Here is a 22,042-nt window from a genome sequence, read left to right as displayed (position 1 = left end):
GACAGCCTAAATTACGGTAAAGGTGGGCTTGCACAGCCATACCTGAAATCAAGTTATCTCAGCGCTGCAAGTTTCTCACTTCTCTGTTAATCACTTTTTACTCCGGCAGCTCCCAAGCCGCTTTCCTTTCATGGCTGCTGGCCTGCAAAACACACCCCCCCCCCTCCACGAAGCTATTTGGCATCAACCCCCTAGCAGGCAAGCTCCCATCCCTCGATAGCCATGAAATCTGTAATCGGCTGCAATGGGACGGGCCGTGCAGGACTCCACAGGCACACTGGGGCGGCTTAAATGGAGTTTGCCTCTATCTCCCTCCTCCCTCTCTGCCTCTCTTGCCAAGTGGCTCAAACCCAAAACCTTCGACAGCTTTATGGGTCACACTTGTACCTTTCGGAGTCTCTGTAAAATATCCTTTTGGGCCTCCCCCCTCTCAGTTATATTGACTGTAGGCGGGCAGCCTGGAGGGCAGCGTATTTGTTTCAATTTTATTCGCTTCTCAAGGTGCTTTCTGTGCGAAAAGCAGCGCAGGCGGTGGATGGAGCCAGAGACTTCAGCTTGAGATCTTCAAAGTGGCTCCAGCCTGGAGTAAAACCCAAACGGGATTCGGGCGCCTGACTCTCCCGGGGCCGCTTTGGAGCTCCCAGAGCTTTGCTTCAGACCACTCACTTCTTACAAGAAGCAGGGGGCAAGCGGGAGACGAAGCGAGAAGCAGAGGTGCCAAAGTGTGATGCAAGTTTTATGGAGTTTTTCGTGGGGGAACTGCCTTGCAACCTTTTAGCGACTTAAAAAAAACACACCCCTAAGATGAGGAACCAGAATTCAGCTTGAGAGATATTTAGAACCTCCACGTTTAGAGGCAGTGAAAGCCCTTTGCTGACTTTTTAAAAAATTGTCGGTTGTATATTTAGCAATGATAATTAGTATTGTTTTTAATCTTAGTATATTTACTGCCACTAGGCTGCTCCTGGCCCCAAACAGCGATTTGCTCTGGAGCCCTCCTTCCTGAGCTAAGACAACAATGTGTGAGCTGGAGGCTAAAAACTGTGAGCTAGCTCACACTAACTCAGTTTAGAGGGAACACTGGGTAGGGATAAACATGGCTGGGAGCGTATAGAAGCTGTGGCTGTTCCCAGGGCCACACGGGGACTGAATCCCCGCTTCATCCCGTTGCCGCTGTGAATGCAGAGGCAATTGCGGTGGGATGCAAGGCCTGCCCGCCCCCCGCCCGCCCACACAGGGCAGCTCCTCATTCTTTCCAACATTGCCTGTAACCCAGTAAGCCATTATTATTGCACCCATTTTGCAGATGGCACCTGAGGCTGAAGAGACACTGACTTCTCCAAAGCCATCTGCGGAGTTTGCGCCCAAAGTGAGGTTTGAACTGTCAGCAGCCTGGGTCGCAGCTTTGTCACTGGGCTACACCAGCTCTCAGACTTACAGTGGCCTTACAGTAGAAACCCGGAAGAGTTACACCCTATTCTAAATCCACTGAAGTCAATGGGTTTAGAAGGGTGTAACTCTGTTTCGGATCGCACTGTTGAGCCGAGAAGAGAGTTGGACTCCTAAACCAGCAACTACACTCACATTCATCCCTTATAACTTTTCTCCTCCTCCTTCCTCTTCCTTTTATCTCCTCTGCTATTAAAATTTACATTGTGCCAATTCCTTGGGGGCAGGGACCTGTCTTTGTAGATATAAATTGCTCTGTAAAGCATCACACACCATGATGGCATGCTTTAATGATCTTCACCTTGAAGAATCTCACTTTTAAAAAAAGAAAGCCTGAACTTAAGCAAGTACCAAATTAATTGCAGTGCGCGATGCTTTCAGTGGCCAAACTTCGGAGCAATTCCCAAGTCCTTGATTTCTTCCAGCAACCAAGAGATGAAAGAAAAATAACCTTAAAACTTAGTCCTCCCTCTCCCTTTTGTGGTCAAAGCCTTGAAACCCGACAGTAGACAAAGAGTTAAAGCGAACCCCACGGAAGGCTGATAAAATGCCACAAAGTTTCTCATTCCTGCTGGGGATGTGTGTGTGTGTGTGTGTATGTGTGATCTGGAAAATGTCATCAATAAAAACTACATTTAAATGGTATGAGATGCAGCTGCTACTGTGGGCAGAGTTATAAGCAATCTGATGAGAAGGAGCTTTAAAGTGCCGTTATGGTGCAGCCTTATCCATCTAGAGACGACAGGGCTTCTGTTTCTGGTTTCCCTCCCTCCCCCCGCCACCCCCCCTCCGCCATCCATCAGCATCAAGTACAGGCACAGCCAAAGCAGAGGAGTGGAAGGGGAGCAGAATGGATCAATGGGGCACCTCTCCTTTTCAGAGGTGCCCGGACTTTCCAGGATTTGCCCTTTAATTCCCACAATTCCGTACGGAGTGGGTGTCCCCTACAAATCTGCGTGACTGAAGTCAAGGCTGACATGTATGAACTGGACAAAGCTAGGGTCCAGTGGGGGCACCTTTAAGACCAACAAAGTTTTATTTAAGGTGTGAGCTTTCGTGTGCAAGCACACTTCCGCAGACAAATGCAAACAACATTCCTTCAAGCCTTACAAACACGAAGATGTTTGTGTGTGTGTGTGTGTGTGTGTGTGTGTGTGTGTGTGTAAGCATCGGGAATAACCAGTCAGAGTTAAGATGTGTAAGTGAAGCCGAGATTGGATCAAGGCAGTAAGAACAATGGATGGCAGCAAATTAGCACACAAATGCGAGAGCTCACAAACAGACCGAGAAGGAAGCCTGGAGCCTGAGTCCAGCGGCACCCCCAAGACCAGCCAAGCTCAACCCCCAACTTTGTTGGTCTTCAAGGTGCCAACTGGACGCAAACTTTGTTCTGCTGCTTCAGACCAACACGGGGACCCACCTGAATGTATGAACCGAGGTACTACAGAGCAGTTGTCGAGGACGGAACTTCTGTATGTCATCCAAAAAATACTTTCTAAATGGAATCTGTTCAGATAGTTATCCAGTACCGTAGAGATGTACACATCCATGTGTCAATGGGTCCGTCATTCCACATATAGTACTACCCTGGACTCTAAAACAGTCGTGCTAGACCTCAGGTAGCCCTGGTGAGAGATCTGTGAGCTGGACTTGCAAGCATCTTTTGAAGGAAAAGGACTCCTGGGTAGAGTCTGGATTGTGATGGTAGCTATGGGATAGGGTTGCCAGCTCCAGGTTGGGAAATTCCTGGAGACTTGAGGGGTCAAGCCTGAGGAGGGCGGGGTTTGTTGGAGGGGAGGGTCCTCAGCAGGGGCGGATTAAGGCTCACGGGTGCCCTCCGCCTCGACCAATCTTGGTGCCCCCCCTCCTTTCCACACTGACTCCCAGTCCATTTTAGTTGTTGACCCGTCTGACCAGATATACAATGCAGGTTGCAGCAACACATACATTTATTCATATGATAACACAATAGACTGTACAAACTAAGCTTTTCACCCTTTTCCCAACTTTGTGGTGCCCCCTTTGGCCCTGGTGCCCTAAGCACGTGCTTCGTCTGCTTCATGGTGGATCTGCCCCTGGTCCTCAGCAGGGTATCATGCCATAGAGTCCATCTTCCAGAGCAGCCATTTTCTCCAGGGGAACTGATCTCTGTAGTAGGGTTGCCAGCCTCCAGGTGGTACCTGGAAGTCTCCTGCTATCAGCGTTCCCTCTAAGCTGAGTTAGTGTGAGCCAGCTCACAGTTTCTTAGCCTCTGGCTCACCCGTTTTTGTCTTCGCTCAGGAAGGAGGGCTCCAGAGAAAACTAATGTATGCAGGAGCCAAATTGCTCGCTCACAACTTTAATGCCGGTAGCTCACAAAGTAGAATGTTTGCTCACAAGACTCCACAGTTTAGAGGGAGCATTGCCCGCTATTACAATTGATATCCAGCCAACCATGATCAGTTCCCCTGGAGAAAATGGCTGCTATGGAAGGTAGACTCTATGGTGTGATACTCTGCTGAGGCCCCTTCCCTCCCCAAACCCTGCCCTCCCCAGGCTCCACCCCTCAAATCTCCAGGTATTTCCCAACCCAGAGCTGTCAACCCTACTCAGTTATAATTCTGAGAGATCTCCAGGCCCCATCTGGAGACTGGCAACCCATAAGAGCAGGGCCTGAGACAGGAGAACTGGAAGAAGGGGAGGAAGCAAAGATGGTCACATGCTGGGGTGAGGAAGTCTTTCTGAAGAAGAGGAGATTGGAGTTATACCCCACCCGTCACAGCCCAAAGGAGTCTCAGAGTGGCTTACAATCTCCTTTCCGTTCCCCTCCCCACAACAGACGCCCTGTGAGGTAGGTGGGGCTGAGGGAGTTCTTTCAAAGACTGCTCGTGAGAGAACAGCTCTGAAAGAACTTGTGACTGACCCAAGGTCACACCAGCAGCTGCACGTGGAGGAGTGGGGGAATCAAACCCAGTTCTCCCAGATTAGAGTCCCCGCTCCTAACCACTACACCAAACTGGCTCTGAAGTGATCCTGGGTCCAGTATGATCAATGGCTGGAGGAGGTGAGATCACGGGAACCCCCCCCACACACACACACACGTACCTTGCGCACTTTCTAGAGTTCAACGAAGGAAGAAAGGAAGGACGGAAATGAAATGGTATCAATAAAACCAGGCGAGAAAATGAGCAGAGAGGTGCACAGGGGGGATGGCTAAGGGGAGAGCCGAGGAAGCCCATTTGCTAATTGTTTGGAGGAAGTCACGAAACCCAGCTGCAGGCCTCTAGCGCTTCTCTCTAATATTTACATGCAGACCAAACCACAGAACCCTTGAAAACAAGGCTCTCAGACGAACTTAACTGTTCCTAAACTGCCTTCCTGTCTCCGGTGGCTTAGTCCAGTCAAACAGGCTTGCTTTGATTCTTAATAGTTCTTACCCCCCCCCTTCCCTAGATCATTCTCAACTCGATGCACAAATACCAGCCGAGGCTGCATATTGTGAAAGCTGACGAAAACAACGCGTTCGGTTCCAAGAACACGGCCTTCTGCACCCACGTGTTTCCAGAAACGTCCTTTATCTCCGTCACCTCCTATCAGAACCACAAGGTAAGCTGCCCAGAAGCCCGGGAGTAAATCTGATTTATCTGTTTTTTTAAAAAATGGGGTGAGGTGGAAGCACCTTCTACTCTGAGCCTCCAGAAGAAACACCCGACTATAAAAGCATCATGTAGGAAATCTCGGGCACAATCCTTGCCATATCTGGTTTGACTGGATTTTGGGCAGAAGGGCGGAGAAAGACTTCTGTCTGCCCAAGACCCTGGAGAGCTGTGGCCAAAGGAGACATTATTATTGTTGAGCTAGAGGGAACAAAAGTCTGGTCTGGGACCAAACTAGATTCCCCATGCAGCTTTAGGAGGTGGGCTGGATTCAAAAGGAGGTTGAATGGTGGAATGGTGGTCTCTCCCCCCACCCCCTGCCATGTCATTTTCCTGAGGTAAATCTTCTGTCCACTGAACGCATGGCAGGGGAAACCTTACAGGTGCCACAGGTTACATTTGACAAGCCTTTATTGGCATACGTGGTGCCACAGGTTTACCTCAGGCTCTAGCTTGTTGTGCTGAAGCAGGCCATTTCAAGCGTTTGCATATATTTTTAAATTTTATTTATTTTACTTCATTTACACCGTACTTTCCCCCCCAGTGGGGACCCACAGCAGTTTATATCATTCTCCTCGCTTCCATTTTATCCTCACAACCCTCCTGTGTGGTAGCTTAGATTGTGTAACTGGCCCGAGGGCACCCAGGAAATTTCCATAGTAGAGAGGGAATTCGAACCTGGGTCTCCCAGATCCTAGTCTGGTGTTCTGACTGCTACACCCTATGGCCACTGTAACACCTTAAGAAAGCCATTTTAAAGCTTTAAGACCTTTTGCTATCCTTATTGGGTACTCTCTTGCAATGCTCCCTCTAAGCTGCAGACTCCTGTGAGCAAAATGTCTACTTTGTGAGCTACTGGCCTTAAAGTTGTGAGCCAGCTATTTGGCTACTGCATAAATCCATTTGCTTTGGAGCCCTCCTTCCTGAGCGAAGGCAGAAATGTGTGAGCCGGAGGCTAAAAAACCGTGAGCTAGCTCACACCAACTCAGTTTAGAGGGAACACTGCAGTCTCTTGGTGTTCTTCTGATGACTTGTCTGGGGGCAAAATCACATGCTCTCTTTATTTTTATTTAGCTTATTATAATTCACTTCATTTAACCTTTCTCTCCACTGAGGACTCAAAGCAGCTTCCATCGTTCTCTTCTCCATTTTATCCTCAGCCTCACCCTGTGAGGTTTGGTAAGCTGAGAAAGTGTCACTCAGCAAGCTTCCATTAGGCAGGCATAGGAACATGGGTCTCCCAGGCACACCATGCTGCCTTAAAGTTTTGCTCTGGGGGAAAAACTGCTGGCAATTTTAGTCCCCCTCGGTTTCAGTGGGGAAAGTCAAGCAGACACTCCGCTCCTTCTCATGGGACTTCGAAATGCTTCCTTTTGCCTGGATCACAGCCTCTCAATGTACAAGCAAGTGTGAAGGGCCTCCAACTCCAGCATAGATTCCTCTGATATATTTATAACACCATGCTGCCTTAAAGTTTTGCTCTGGGGGGAAAACTGCTGGCAATTTTAGTCCCCCTTGGTTTCAGTGGGGAAAGTCAAGAAGACACTCAGCTCCTTCTCATGGGACTTCGAAATACTTCCTTTTGCCTGGATCACAGCCTCTCAATGTACAAGCAAGTGTGAAGGGCCTCCAACTCCAGCATAGATTCCTCTGATATATTTATATATTCTTACTACTCACGGAGTACGTTCCTTCACCTCGTGTGAGTTTTCCTGCTTTCCCCTGCAATGATGAAATTTTAATTTTAGGGCTCAGCAAACACATTTATGGGAGGGGAGAGCTGAAATTATGGGCATCTTGCCTAAGGTTGATTAATGATGGTACAAGAGGGAAGATCATGGTTGCGGGAGATGAGGGAGAACCGTGGATGGCATAGGCTCGAGGGGATGGTGCTGGAAACCTATGGAGCTGCCACCACCCCCCCTAAAATAAATGGCAGATGTGCTAGGGTTGCCAGCTAGGGATCCCTTGGGATTATAATTGCTCTCTGGGCAACAGAGACCAGTTCACCTGGAGAAAATGGCGGCTTTGGAAGGTGGATTCTATGGTATCATAACCCATTGAAGCCCCTCCCCTCTCCAAACCCCGCCCTCCTCAGTCTCCACCCCCAAATCTCCAGATATTTCCCAATCTGGAGTTGGCAACCCTATGCATTACAGGCAGCCTTGCAGATTGTGGTCTCTCGTAAGGATATCTGCATCTATATCTATACATCTGTCTCCTTACGAGACTTTGCAATCTCTCTCTCTCTTTTTACTATAAAAGAGGACAGGGGGGTCAGAAACTGGGCGGTTACTATTTAAAGAAGAAGAAGAAGAGATGGGATTTATACCCCGCCCTTCACTACCTAGAGGAGTCTCAGAGCGGCTTACAAACTCCTTTCCCTTCCCCTCCCCACAACAGACACCCTGTGAGGTGGGTGGGGCTGAGAGAGCTCTTGACAGAAACTGCTCTTTTTCAAGGACAGCTCTTATCAGAGCTAAGGCTTGCCCAAGGTCATCCAGCAGCTGCAAGTGGAGGAGTGGGGAATCAAACCCGGTTCTCCCAGATTAGAGTCCGCGCACTTAACCACTATACCAAACTGGCTGCCAATCAGTTTCATTGGGTGGAACACATCTTACCCTCTCTCCTGATCCTAGGCTGTGGGGCCCAACCCACTGAAGCTGGCTGAGGGGAGACGAAAGGCCCTAATTCTTCCCCCAACACATGATTAATGCAAAAAAGATTTCTGCCACGGAATGTGGGGATGGCCGCCAGCCTCCGTGGTTTGCATAAGAGGCATAGATAAGTTTCGGGGAGGAGAATTAGTCTATCAACAGCTATTAGCTGAGATGGCTGGAGAGAACCTCCCAGCACACAGGCTGAGGCAGGGGGTGGGGGTGGGGGGGAGGAAGGAGCAATTTCTCTCCGTGCCTGTTTGTGAGCTTCCAGAAGCTGCAGAAAGAGGATGCTCTCCTGGATGGACTTCGGTCTGATCCAGAAAGGCGGTTCTTTGGATCCTAAAGGTGGTTGAAATGTTGGGATTGGTCGTCGGGTAGCTGATGTGTTGCGACAGGCACGTACACACCAGCTCAGGACAGTTTTGCCAAAGCTCAGAGGATGCAGCTCAAGAGAGGAAGGAAAGTGTACTCTCCCTCCCTCCCTCCCTCCCTCTATTTTTTGGGGGTCTATTTTTTTTCTAAAAGGCATCTTGGCAGTCGATGGTGAGCCCAGTCACTAATGAATCAGAGACCATAAACTCTCAGATGTCATTCAAAACAGCAAGCAAACCTAATAATGACTAGTAAAGCCCAGTCATAAATCTACAGTGAAAAGTAATTACGGCATATGTATTTAGGGAGACATACAAGGAATGTTACTATAAAAGCTGCGTTAAGAGCCTGCCTTGCGGTCAGAACATGAAGGGGAAGAAGGGTTTTTTTGGAAAGGGGGCTGAGTGGGCGTGCGAGAGAGAATCGGAGAAAGCAAAACACAAAAAGTGTACAGTTCTTGTCCTTGTGGTGGATTTGCATCCGTTTTGTATGTGTGTGTGTGGGGGGGGGCGTTGGTCTGATTGGATGTGAACAGCCATGATGGGCTTGAAAACAAGATCTGCATTGACGATTTCTACACTACACTCTCTCTCTCTCTGTGTGTACATGTGTATTTGTGTATTCATGCGTGCACAAGAGTCCATTTGCAGCCCCGTGGAACCCAACAGCCTCCACAGCCTACTGCAATTTACACTGGGCCACAGGTACCCAGTCTGTATTAGAGCGAGGAGGTTTCAATAGGGAGGGGCCGTAGCTCAGCGGCAGAGCCTCTGCTTGGCATGCGGAAGGTCCCAGGTTCAATCCCCAGCATCTCCACTGAAAAAAGACCTGGCAGTGACGGGAAAGACCTCTGCCTGAGACCCCGGAGAGCCACTGCCAGCCTGAATAAACCACACAGAACTCTCCAACAAACCTGTAGCTGCTTGAAGCAGAAATTTAAAGCCTGGCAGAAAATGTGCAAACACGCGTGGTGACTTCTCCTGGACCTCTCGTGGGCTGTGCAGGATGGAATTAGCACCGCTAACCTCCGGGTGGGAGCTGGAGACTGCTTGGAATTACAGCCGATCTCCAGACTACTTAAATAAGTTCTTTGTGTATTATTTATTTATCTGAGACATGTATTCCCTTCTCCTGGGGAGAATGGCTGCTTTGGGAGGTGACTGCGTGGCACGGTACCCTGCCCTGGTCCCTGAGCCAGCTGTCACTCAACAGGAGAGCGATCTTCTGCGCCCTCTGCTGGAGCAAATGCAGAAAATTAATCAGACTTTGACAAATATGGAAAGGGTTCTCAGCAACCAGCAGACACAGCTAAATGTGACAGCTAAGACAGCTAGATCCAAGTCCAGGCCTCCCGACCGAGGGAGCTTTGACTCTTGGAAACTTAGAGCCCGGAACTCCTGTTGGTTTCTGTGGTGCTCCCGGACTTGGAGAATTGGCAAGGCCGCGTAACAGATATTGGGAGGGGAGGGAGTACATGGGAAGGAAAAGGAAAGGCAGGGAAAGGCGCTTTCAAATGAACCGAGAGCGCAGCACTCGATGATAAGGATGCTGATCCTCGCCGGGTCCTTAATGCGCCGAGTCCCTGGCAACGTTGTCAGCTGAAAAGTGAAGCTGTCCAGAAGCAGCCTTCCCCCCCCCCCAGTGGCTTTATGGAGAGAGATCACCGTAAGGTCCCACTTAAAATGTCAGCATTACAGAGGGGGTCATATTTCTGCACAAATGACCCAGATATGTGCAGCTTCTCAGCTCTGGGCTGAGCGTTCCTTCCCCGACCAGGAATGTTTCTTGCCTTGGGAGGGCTGGGGAAGACCTAATTTCATTTTGTGACAAACTCTGGATCTGATACTCGGTACCTCGACCAAATGAGAGGAGATGAGGAAGGCAGAAGAGAGCTGGCGTTGCCATTTCCCACCCAGGAAAGGCTGCCCCAGTGGGACTCGTTTCTTTATACCCTCCTTTTCTTTGCAGCGGGCCCCAGAAGAGCCTGCAGCACCACGGTGCCCTCCTCCACTTTACTTTCAGAACACTGTGAGGTAGGTTAAACTGAGGGAGCACGTGACAGGCCAAAGGTCACCCAGCAAGATTTGAACCTGGGTCTCCCAGAGCCTAGTCTGACGCTCTAACCACTACGTTCTGCTGGCTATCAAAAGAAAATTGATGGGTCAGCAAGGTTCCCCCACCCCCGAGATATAGGTGGTCTTACAGAGCTCTTGTTGCTCACATCCTTAATTCTTTTGCCACTGGTCAAATAGGTTTTGCAGGTTTCTGTGAAAACCTGCAACTTCTTCTAGACTAGAGACCCTATTGGCGTGTATGCAAAGTGGACAAGGATGTTTCTACCTTACCGTCTTCAGCTCTGTGGAAAGTACTGTTGTCTTTTCCCACCCCCACCCTAGTGCTCTGCAGATGCTTTCGAATCCTCAGACATTAACAGAAACCCCTCAAGGCACCCGCTGAGCCCTAAGTAAGCCCCCCGGGCTGTCTGCAGTGGAAGGACGCAGCCCGGAAGACCCTCTGTTTGCTTTATCCCAAGGGGGAAGAGCTACGAAGCACCAAAACCCTGCTCAGGCTTCCTTTTGGGCATGCAGAAGTTCAGGGGACCTGTCCACAGCCTTCCAGACTTGTCTTCACAGGCATAAGCAAGGATCGTTTTGCCTTTCTTTTCCCCGCTGCGTTGACACCTCCAAGTCCCTGTTTTGAATGTCCTTCTCCCTTGTGAAAACTCAGTCCATGATTATTATCACAACCACCGTTTCCACTCATCAGAACCCCCCCCCGACACACAATAGGTATGCATTTCTCAGCATTATGCAGGATATTAATGACACACAGAGAATACTGCAATTGTGCTAGAATGTGTACACACAATAAATCAATCTACAATATTGAAAGGCAGAAAACCAAAACGCTTGCCAAATGTATAAACTAGCATGAAAGGGAATGAAATACTGAAGGATGTGTGCTTATCCTGAGGGACTAGAAATGCTACTGGGTTGATGTCATCAAAACATGCATCAGTTTAGGTCCCGGAACTGGCTTCCTTTTCAGTGTATCCTAAAGTTTGCAACATTTGTGGTGGCAGAGCAAAACTGCCCTGGCTGGCCCTCGAAGCCCATGTGAAGGACTGCCTCTGTCCAGCCTGCCAGTTGAGAGAAGGTCTTCCTCCCAGGCCCTCTTGTTTCTTTGTGCCTTCAGAGGTGAGGTGGGCGGGGACCAGAGACGGGGCTTTTTCAGTGGTGGTGCCTCACCTGTGGAATGCCTTTCCCAGGAGACTCACCTAGCACCTACACTCATGTCTTTCAGGGGTCAGTCAGTTTAGTGTAGTGATTAGGAGCACGGACTCTGATCTGGGAGAACCAGGTTTGATTCCCGACTCCTCCACATGCAGCTGCTGGTGTGACAGTGGGTCAATCACAAGTTCTCTCAGAGCTGCTCTCAAGAGCAGTTCTCTCAAGAGCTCTCCCAGCCCCACCTACCTCACAGGGGAGTGGAAGGGAAGGAGACAGTAAGCTGCTCTGAGACTCCTTCAGGTAGTGGGCAGGGTATAAATCCAATCTCCTCTTCCTCCTCCTCCTCTTCTCCTCTTCCTCCTCCTCTGATATTTTGTTTTACTCAAGCTTTTTAAATTAAGGGTTTGATCTTTTTAAAGTTCTTTTTACAGTCTGCGTCTGGCCTTAGAAGTTTTAGAGACTCGTTTTATGGTGTTTCGTGTTAGGCTGTTTTTATGCTAAAATTGGTTTTCTTGTGCTCGGTTTTTAGTAGTTGAGTAACTGTCACAACTTTTATGGTGTCATGTGCTTTTGCTTTGTAAACTGCCTTGAGCAGGCCCTATGAAAAGGCAGCATGGAAATAATATAAATTAACAAGTAAGCACAAGCCTCTTCATTGTACGGATTAGCTGGAGTGGTGTGGTGTCTTTCTGTGGCCAGAGAGGAGAAAATGCCTCTGAACATGTGCCGAGTGCCCTCACTTCACAGCAATCACAGAGGTGGCTCCCTCTGTGAAGGCAGAGTCTTTATGCGGCCTTGAGCCCTACATCTTATATTCTAATAATCAAGTGTGGTCCAGTCTGTGGATATTTAAATCCACAGATCGGAGCCACACTGACTGTAAACCGATAGTTCTGCAAACCTGGAGGACCTCCTAGGTTTGCAGAAAAAGTCTGAAAACTTAAAAAAAATGCATTAGAGGGTTTAAATTCCTCCACCTAAAATAAAACAGTGTTGTCTGTGCACGCGCAGACAACAGACTTCCTGCTGTTCTGGAGAGCCAGAGGCCAAATGGAATCATCCCTCTTGAGCTAATGGGTCCATTGTGGGCTTTAATTATTTATGTGTCCTCTCAGAAAAGGAACATCCGACTAGGAGAATGTGTTATTTTAACATCTCAGAAAGCTGCCATTACTGAGCCGCAAACAAGAGGCCTGTTGCTAAGCTGTGTGTTGAAAGGAAAACAGGCTCCCCTGAGCCCAGGCCAGGACCGTTCAGTGTGAATCTTGGTTGCAAAGTGACTCTTGCAAGGGTAACCTTAGAGCCCCACCATGGTTAACCAAAGAATCTGTCAAGAGCCTTTTTAGCAGCTCCTCGTAATATTTGACCACGTCAATTACACTTGTCTGCCAAAAGGTCATGCAAACATTTTCCTTGTTGCAAAGAATTGGTTTTGGGGTACAGGGTGGAGCAGCACCCCACTGCCGCACAATAATCTATTTCCAAACAGGATGGTGGGGTGGGTTTTTTTTATACATAATGCAATAGACTGAATTTTACCACTATTAGTTAAAAGAGCAGGAAGGTGAAGATGCAACATCATAAAGGAGTAGCAAAGATAAAAGTACGGTAGGTTAGTTGGTAGACCTGGCAGGAGAGGGATTCCTTGTGGCACAGGGCTGAATGTGAGCCCCTGCAGATGTTTTCTGTGCCGGGGCTCAGATCTGGACCATGTGTGAGATGATGATGATGATGATAAAATGAGATAATAAAATGATAAGAATTATTATTGGTGTAGTGGTTGGAGTGTCAGACATGGATCTGGGAGACCCAGGTTCAAATCCCCGCTCTGCCATGGAAGCCGGCTGGGTGACCTGGGGCCAGTCACACACTCTCACCCTAGCCCACCTCACAGGGTTGTTGTGAGGGTAAAAGGAAAGAGAGGAGGACAATGTAAGCCACTCTGGTGGGGACAGAGTTGAGGTATAAATGAAGCAAACAAAACCAGGGAGTGCCTCTGAGCATGTGCGGAAACCTGCCCCTGAAATTAGGGAACAGAGTTTTTAGTTTAGTGCTTCTCTCTCGGTGAAGGACCGAAGCACAAAAAGTTCCCCCTCGGTTTGCCTTGGGATGGGCCTGTGGGCCTAGCTCCAGAGCTAGGGACACAGCCATGGTCAAAAATTTGGGAACTTGGAGGCTGTGGGGAATTTAAAAAAAAAAATCCACAAAAGGGAGTAGGAAGAACAGAACACTGTCAACAGAAAATTCCGTGTCCCGCCAGCGGGTAAATGTCAGTCCAGACGTCCTCTTCCCCGAGCCACTAAATAAAGAAGCTGAATGGAGAAGTGCGCGGTTTGCATGTCAGTCTGTGGGTGGCGTCCAAGAGAGGCTCCGAGCATTCTGTGGGTTTGGGGGAGATTATTATGCTGCCGCAGAACCCACCGTGGCTTCAGAAACCCCCTGGGAAAAGCCAGCCAGAGGTGGTGGGCGGCGGGGGGGGGGAGGGAGACGCGCTCCCTCCACAGCCAAGCCAGCACAGTTGCTTCCAGGCCTTGTTTACGGTCTGCCCGGTGCGGATCCTGACACCACCCTCCCGAGTGGGGCACAGTGGTCTCTGCACAGCTCAGTCAGATGTCCACACGCCCCTTTGGGATGCGGACCAGCAGGCCGGGGCCGGGGCCAGGGACAGGTGTTTTTTTGTTTCTGTTTTTAAAGAGGCTAAAAATACAAAAGCCAACTTAAAGCCACATTCCTGGAAATCCATTTTTTTAAAAAGACGTTTGACACAACTGGCCAATGTGCGGAGACCAGGGAAACCACGGCCGTCCTGCCAGACGTCGAAACTGGCCTCCTTTTGAAAGGTCACCGCGGCCGAACAGGGTATGGCTTGTGGGGGATGCATACCTCTTGGCCACAGCCCCGCGTGGCTTGTTGCTCTCAGCTGCAAGGGGAACACTGAATCTTTGGCTCATGTCAAACCAGCGTTTCAGCAGTGTCGCCTTTCTTCTCCAGGCAAAAAGCCCCCCCCCCCAGCTGAAGGTTTATTGGAACTGTAGCACGGGGGCGGGAAATCTACGAGACAGACATTTAGCCATTTGGCACGGAGTCTAGTTGTCGCGGTTTCTCCAGTGTGCTTATGGGAACTGTACTTTGGAACAGGGTATGAAGAAAGAAAAACTCTCTTGGCCACGGATTTGTGGTGAACGCACATAGACATGAAGCTGCCTTATACTGAATCAGACCACTGGATGATGAAGAAGAAGAAGTAGTTGGATTTATACCTCGCCCTTCACTCGGAGTCTCAGAGTGGCTTACAAAGTCCTTTCCCTTCCCCTCCCCACAACAGACACCCTGTGAGGCAGGTGGGGCTGAGAGAGCTCTTGACAGAAACGGCTCTTTTTCAAGAACAGCTCTTATCAGAACTACGGCTTGCCCAAGGTCATCCAGCCAGGTGCAAGTGGAGGAGTGGGGAATCAATCCCCGTTCTCCCAGATCAGAGTCTGCGCACTTAACCACTACACCAAACTGGCTCTCGAGGTCAGTATTGTTTATTCTGACAGCCTCTCCAGGGTCTGAGGCAGAGGTCTTTCCCATCACCTACTGCCTGGCTGTTTTAACTGGAGTTGCTGGGGATTGAACCTGGGACCTTCTTCATGCCAAGCAGAGACCCTTCCTCTGAGCCACAGCCACTCCCCTGGATGGGACAGGACATCATTTCCAAGTGCCAGGGTTCCCTTTCCTTGCCGAGTCCATCTGAAGTAGAATCCTGGCTCGGAGAGGTTCAGAAATGGATCTGACAGAAACCATCAGTGAAACTGGGCTGCTTCCACAAAGGGCACTCATTGCAGCAGCCTTGGTGGTGGCCAACGGAGCATTGGTGTGTTTTCCTCAGTATCCCCTCGTGCCCGCTAGACCACTCCCCAATGAAGAAGAAGAAGAAGAATTGGATTTATAAATTGAATCAAATAAATAAATAAATAAAATATACCCTGCTCTCCACTCAGAGTCTCAGAGCGGCTTACAGTCTCCTTCCCAGCCTCATGACCAGGATTCTTCCCCCCCCCCGGGGGGCCTCCGGGGAGCCGGGGGCACTGCTAATTTAATTTAAATCAACCCCCCCCCTCTGTTAAGGAAGGGCAGCACAAGGGGCAGAGAGAAGCCGGGCACACGGGCGCACTGCCCCACCACGGCCTGCCCAGCCGCCACCCCCTCCGGCAGCTGGCTGACCCATGCCAGATGCCATACTCGCCCATTTGATCCCGCTCCACAGATTATAATAAATTGTGCTGTTTCTAGCAATAGCCCAAAAAATACGGGCTGCACATGTAGTATAATTTTAGAAAGAATGCAGAAGACTTAGGAGATAGGGAGTAGACTTGTATAACCTCTATAATATTTATTCAACAGTTGAATAACAGTTGATACTGTAGAAATTTAGAGTTTTAGTAATTTTGTAATTAACATCAAACACAGTTTTATATTTAAATATTTTATATATATTATTGGTACCCTTTTGTATTGTTTGTAATTGGGCTGGTGATATACCGAATAAACTGAATACTGATACTGCCATACTCGCCCTCACCTTCCACCTGCGGATACTGCCTGCAATGAGGAGCAAATCTGGGGATGGAGGGTGTGCCTGGGCACCTCACAGGGCAGCCTCCAAGGGCTCTGGCCCTGAGGGGAGAGGCCGGGCGCCATGGGAAGGTGAGCCCCAGGTGGGGTGTGCAGACAGACCCAGGGTGGAGGCAGAGGGGAGCAGGCCTGGCCGTCTGCTGCTGCGCCAGGGGAGCACGGCATGAGGAGAGTCTGGGGCCGGGCTTCTCCTTTGTGCCGCCTGGCTCCTGGACACCAGCGCCCAGGTGGGGGAGATGGCAGTGGCACGGCAGGTGGTGGCGGTGGCATGCAGTGGTGCTCCTCCTGCTACGGTGCCTTTGACCCAGTCATGGTGGGGCTCCACCCCTAAAGCCCCACCACTGGCTATGGCCCTGTCCCTTCCTCTCCCTGAGAGAACGGCCCTTGAGAGAACAGCTCTGAGAGAACTGTGACTGAGCCAGGCTGCATGTGGGGGAGTGGGGGATCAAACCCGGTACTCCAGATTAGAGTCTGCCACTATTAACCCTGACACCAAAGTGGTGTAGCTTTAAAAAAAAAACACAGTAGAACAGCAAGCTTGGTTTAGGGGTTCAGGTGTCGGAATAGGATTGGAGAGAACCCAGGTTTGAATTCCTGCTTTGCCATGAAACCTTGCTGGGTGACCTGAGGCCAGTCAGACACTCTCAGCCTAACCTACCTCACAGGGTTGTTGTGAGGATAAAATGGAGATGGGGAGAACATTGTGAGCAACACTGAGTCTCCCCAAGGGATAAAGGCTGTGGATAAATTAGGTAAATAAGTAGATATCAGACGAATGTAGTGACATATAGGGATGGGCACGAATCGAAAAATTCTGGTTCGGGGCAGTCCCGAACCGAGCCCCAAACTGAGCCAAAAATGCCCGAACTGGTCAGTTTGGATCCCCCTTTCTCCTGCCCGTGGTAAGCCTCAGCCAGGAGAAGGGGGGGGTATGGCCCGGGAAGGGTTCAGTAGCCTTCCTCCAGTGTGGAGGAAGTCAGTACCCATGTTGAGGCAGCCCTTAAAGCTCGTACTGAGCAGCAACTATGAGCTGTGTGCAGCAAGGGGAACCTTTCTCAGGAAGTGGCAGGAGGTCCTTCTTCGATTCCTCGGACGCCCGGGCGTGGTATGTCACCATGCGACCCATTCCTATGTATTGCCTTTCACAGTATTTCTGGACTTCATTCATACCCCACTTTCTCCCCAATGGGGACACAAAGTGGCCTACCTCATTCTCCTCACAACAACCCTGTGAGGTAGGTTAGGCCGAGAGCGCGTTCAGCAAGCTTCCCTGGCAGAGCGGGGCTTTGAACCCGGGTCTCCCACATCCTAGCCTGACCCTCTAACCTCTGCCCCACGCTGGTTCTCATCAGACACTGTTCTCAGCAGAACCTGTCTCCCAGCAGCTGCCTTGGCTTTGGCAGATGGATCCCTGTATTTTATGTGCCTGCTGATGGTCTTGAGGCCACAGTTCACACTTCCGCTACCGGCACCTTCTTACCAAAGACCTTCAGAGGCTTTGGGCTTCCCTAAACGGAAGTGCTGGGAGCTTCAAGAGAAGGTGCGCCTTGTAAGACACAGGGGCACATGGAGACCAAGCCAGAATAGGCTGGGAGGTTGTTTTGACTTAAGAGATCTGGCTGAAAATGACAGACCGACTGCCCTATGATGAGAAGCTAGGGTTGCCAACCCCCAGGTCTGGAGAGCTCCCAGGATTAAAGCTGATCTCCAGAAAACACAGCTCAGTTCCCCTGGAGAAAATGGCTGCTTTGGAGGGCAGACTCTGTGCTGAGGTCCCTCCCCTCCCCAAACTCCACCATCCCCAGGCTGCACTTCCAAATCTCAAGGAATGTCCCAACCCAGAGCTGGCAACCCTAGGAGAAGTCCACTGCCGAGCCTGAGAGCATGTCTGCACTGCGAGATACAAACTTCAAGCCTCGGGCGTCCTTCTCCTGTGCGCATGGACGTGGGCTGGCCAGAAAGGAATGCCAATTCCTGCCTCTTCTGAGCACACAGGAGGGATCTGGTCACAGAACCACCTTACCCTTGTGGGGAATGCTGCTGTTTGTGGGCAGAAGGGCTCCCCTGGGTCAGGAAGCAGCATTACCCAACTCACAGCAACAAGGAGTGCAGAATGAAGAATAAAGTTCCTTCAGAGGAACGGAACCAATTAGTTCAAACTGTTGCATCATAAGTACCCTCAGGACTTTATTGTCTTCCAAGTAGGAGATCCGTCCTGTCAGTTTGATAAGAGCTCTCTCTTTGTAACAGTGGTTGAGCCCCTTTCTCTTTTAAGGGACTACCGAGTCCAGTGTGTTGAGGCCCAGGTCTTTGTCTAGACTCTCCCGAAGGAACTCTGGTGGTGGAAAGGGCCGTTAAGTCACAGCCAACTTAGAGCAAGCCCGCAGGATTTTCAAGGCAAGAGACGTTTGGAGGTGGTTTGCCCTGGCCTGCCTCTGCATAGCAACCCTGGACATCCTTGGTGGTCTCCCATCCAAGGACTAATCAGGGCCGACCCTGCTTAGCTTTTGAGACCTGACAAGATCAGGCTAGCCTGGGCCATCTAGTGGCGGCGAACTATTTAGTGCAAGGGAAGATGGCAGAAGAACAAATATAAGGGATATTACATGGAGAAAGAAGAGTGTCTTCCCAGCATATTGAGAGTGAGGGAAGGAGGGAAGAAAGAGATTTGCCAGTAGGAAGGCCAAATTCCTCCTGCCACACACCACTGGTGACTGTGGCTGACTGCCACCTCAAAGGCTTGAGGGAATCCAGTCCTTTGAAAGCATCCTATGGTGACCTGACGTCAGTGCGCCAGAATGACCTCTAGGTAGGGCAAATGTACACCCACTGTAGAGATGTGGCACAAAAGCTTCCAGGACTCTGAAGGTCTGGCTGGGGAAGAGCACTGCATCAAATTAGTCACTATTGCAGGAAAATCTCATGAGTTGCTGTGCTGAATGTGGATGTATAGGTAGGCCTCAGTGTGGCTGATGATGAAGGGTAAGATGTTCTACCACCCAATCCTGGCCACAACTTGGTTTCCATGCAGAACTTCTGGTTTTCGGAGGAAACAGTTTGGTTGTTTCAAGCCCAGAATGGTACAGATCTCTTTGTTATTCTTTGGAACCGTTCTTTGGAACCGTGAAGAAATTGGAAAATATTGCAGATGACTTACTACATAGCCAATGTTCAGTAGACGGTGAATGGCTGGGAAGAACATTTGGGCTGCCAAGTGTTGTTTTCTATTCTTTTTATGCCTTGTTTTCATGCAGTTCATTTTATGATTTTATTGCTTTGTTTTTACATAGGGAGTCATCTTGAGCAGGTCTTTGGAAAAGCAGCATATACATTTCCAAATAAATAAGTGAATGAATAAAGGGGGATTGAAGTCCTGTTTTATATGGATATTATGGTTTTTTTAAAATATGTTTTTCGTAATGTCTCAAATGTTTTAATGTTTGCTGCCTTGGGTTGGTTTTGTACTCTCTTGTTGACTATAAAGGGGTAGAAATAAATAATAAATAAGGCTGCCTCTGCTTCAGGAGGGCCCCCCCCCCAGGCTCTACTGTTTCTGCAGCTTCTCACTTGGCTAATTAGGAGGAGAGGTTTTGGCCAACTGAATGCTTGTGGGCCACTCCCAGAGCTGTAGTGCCAGTTCCTTCTGATGTCAGGGGAAGAAGAAGAGCTAGATTCGAGTTCAGTAGCACCAACAAGATGTTAGGGGTGTAAACTACTAGTACTACTAGTAAACTACTAGTAGAGAGCCAGTTTGGTGTAGTGGTTAAGTGTGCAGACTCTAATCTGGGAGAACTGGGTTTGATTCCCCACTCCTCCACTAGCACCTGGCTGGATGACCTTGGACAAGCTGTAGTTCTGATAAGAGCTGTCCTTGAAAAAGAGCAGTTTCTGTCAAGAGCTTTCTCAGCACCACCTTCCTCACAGGGTGTCTGTTGTGGGGAGGGGAAGGGAAAGGAGTTTGTAAGCCACTCTGAGACTCCCTTAGGTAGTGAAGGGCGGGGGATAAATCCAATCTCTTCTTCTTCTTCTATCTGACAAAGGGAGATTTGACTCTTGAACCCTCATACCTTGAAAATCTTGCCGATCTCTAAGATGCTTCTGGACTCGAATCCAGCTCTTCTACTGCAGACCAACATTGCTACCCTCTGAAACAATCTTCAGAGGAAGGAGGAAGCTGTCAAAGTGTAGAGATGAGGATTACCCTATTGTATTTCTTTGAAGAAGGGGTCGCAAAGGAACTCCCCTGGAAGAGGGATTCAAGCCGACAGAGTATGTGCTCAAAAGAGGATGGAAACTGCCCTTCTCCATCCTTATCGTCAGCTTGGAGAAGGGTGCTCGCCTTCACACCCCCCAGAGGAGAGGCAGCTACAAGCCAGCGCATCAGAACATCCAGGGGTGGAGGATGGTGCCAGAGGGCATTTGACCCCTGGGAACACTCCACATGTTCCTTGTTACCTGGGTGCTACTTCAGGCATCTCAAGACTTCTATGGAAGTCCCCTGACTCCAAGAAGACTCGAATCCACACTTGTGCCATGGAAGCTCGCTTGGTGACTTTGGGCCAGTCATGTACTCTCAGCCTAACCTACCTTGCAGGGTTATTGTGAGGATGAAAGGGAGGAGAGGCGAATGATGTAAGCCCCACTGGGGAGAAAGGCAGGGTACAAAGGAATTAAACACAACATAAATCATAAATAGAAGTATGACCTGACAGTTTTCTGTTGGAAATCCCTCACAGAACTGCTAAACCAGTTTAAGTCTGCAGTGCAGACATGCTTTTTCTTTCAAATGTAAGACTGACCTGGTTTCTTCCCTTCTTTCCAAAGATTACCCAGCTGAAGATAGAAAACAACCCATTTGCCAAGGGCTTCCGGGGAAGCGACGACAGCGACCTGCGGGTGGCCAGGTTGCAAAGGTGGGGAGAATGAATGAGCTGCTGTTAACAATTGGCTGGAATAAGGGAAACTTCCAAGCATCTTGTCTGAAGCCTTTTTGTGGATGCCATTTTCCCGCTGCTGAGTTGTTCATTTTGTTTTTTAACACGTGTGATGCTGTCACGTCTGCCGTGCAGTATGAGTACATCTTTTGTTCCAGATTGGGAAGTCACTGCCCACAGGGGGCCTCATCCAGCAAAATGTAGCTGAACCACAGTCCCGCAGGCAGAAGGGAATAAACTGGAACAAAGAAGATGTCCCCAATGATAGATGCAGATATGGCATCAAATATCTGAACGTCCCCCTCCTTAACGTACAAAATTAGCATGCCAGAGGAAACGCTAGATTGGAGTCTTCTCTAGGACATGCTAGTTCTCTATGTAGGGGAACATTCAAACATGTTATGCCCACCTGCAGTCTGAAATGGTACAGTCGTACAATAGAGGCATCATACTTGGCTGCTCTGTGCCTGTTTTAGCGTCAATTACACTCTCTCTTTATTAACTTTATTATTAGCTCTTTCAGTCATTCAGTCATTAAAACAAAAATATAATTATACGAACATGTTTGGTTAACAAGATTCCTTCACATTCCAAGATATAGTCTCAATTAGGGATGGGCACAAACCAGGAAAATGTGGCTCAGTTTGTGAGGTTTTTGACCCAGTAGAATACTTTCCCCCAGCATGCTAGAGACACCAAACTCACAGAGGATCCATGGCTAACTGTCCTCTACGTGCTCTCCATGTTTGATGAGGGTCGGATTTATGTGGTCCAAGTTATGGGTTCCCAAAGAAGGTTCCCCCAGGAAAGTGCTTTCTGGGGAAATGACAGCTCATTTTGACAGGCACAGGTTCAGGAGGTTCAGGAGTGTATAGAATGGATCCTGTGCAAGCTAGAAACATCAAAGTCATAGGGGGCCTCTCCCAGATGCTTCTCTACATGCCCTCCAAGTTTTGCCCCCCTGTTGCTTTGAAGTTTGGTAGACATTTAGATTGAGCTGAGACAGTCTGTATGGAAATGAATCTGTTCACAAACCGCCACAAACAGCTGAAAAGTTTGTGGAAAGTTCAAGACAGTTGACCTGCCTCAAACTTCACTTCACGAACCACCCAAAATACATCATGAACTTTAATTTGAGAGCCAAT

At 49.3% G+C, this 22,042-nt stretch overlaps 1 protein-coding gene across 1 annotated transcript in view; it reads left to right on the top strand.

The window, feature by feature from the left end:
* TBX4 (T-box 4) overlaps positions 1-22,042 on the top strand; it is a 114,732-nt gene that overhangs the window by 84,086 nt on the left and 8,604 nt on the right. Inside the window, exons 6-7 of the mRNA XM_015416436.1 lie at positions 4,882-5,034; positions 20,788-20,876. Of these exons, the coding sequence (XP_015271922.1) occupies positions 4,882-5,034; positions 20,788-20,876 (242 nt within the window). The remainder of the gene's footprint in view (positions 1-4,881; positions 5,035-20,787; positions 20,877-22,042) is intronic.

Source organism: Gekko japonicus, unplaced genomic scaffold (assembly GCF_001447785.1).
Source record: "Gekko japonicus isolate JY-2015 unplaced genomic scaffold, Gekko_japonicus_V1.1 scaffold1851, whole genome shotgun sequence".
Classification (NCBI taxonomy): domain Eukaryota; kingdom Metazoa; phylum Chordata; class Lepidosauria; order Squamata; family Gekkonidae; genus Gekko; species Gekko japonicus.
This window is presented reverse-complemented; position numbering and strand designations above follow the sequence as displayed.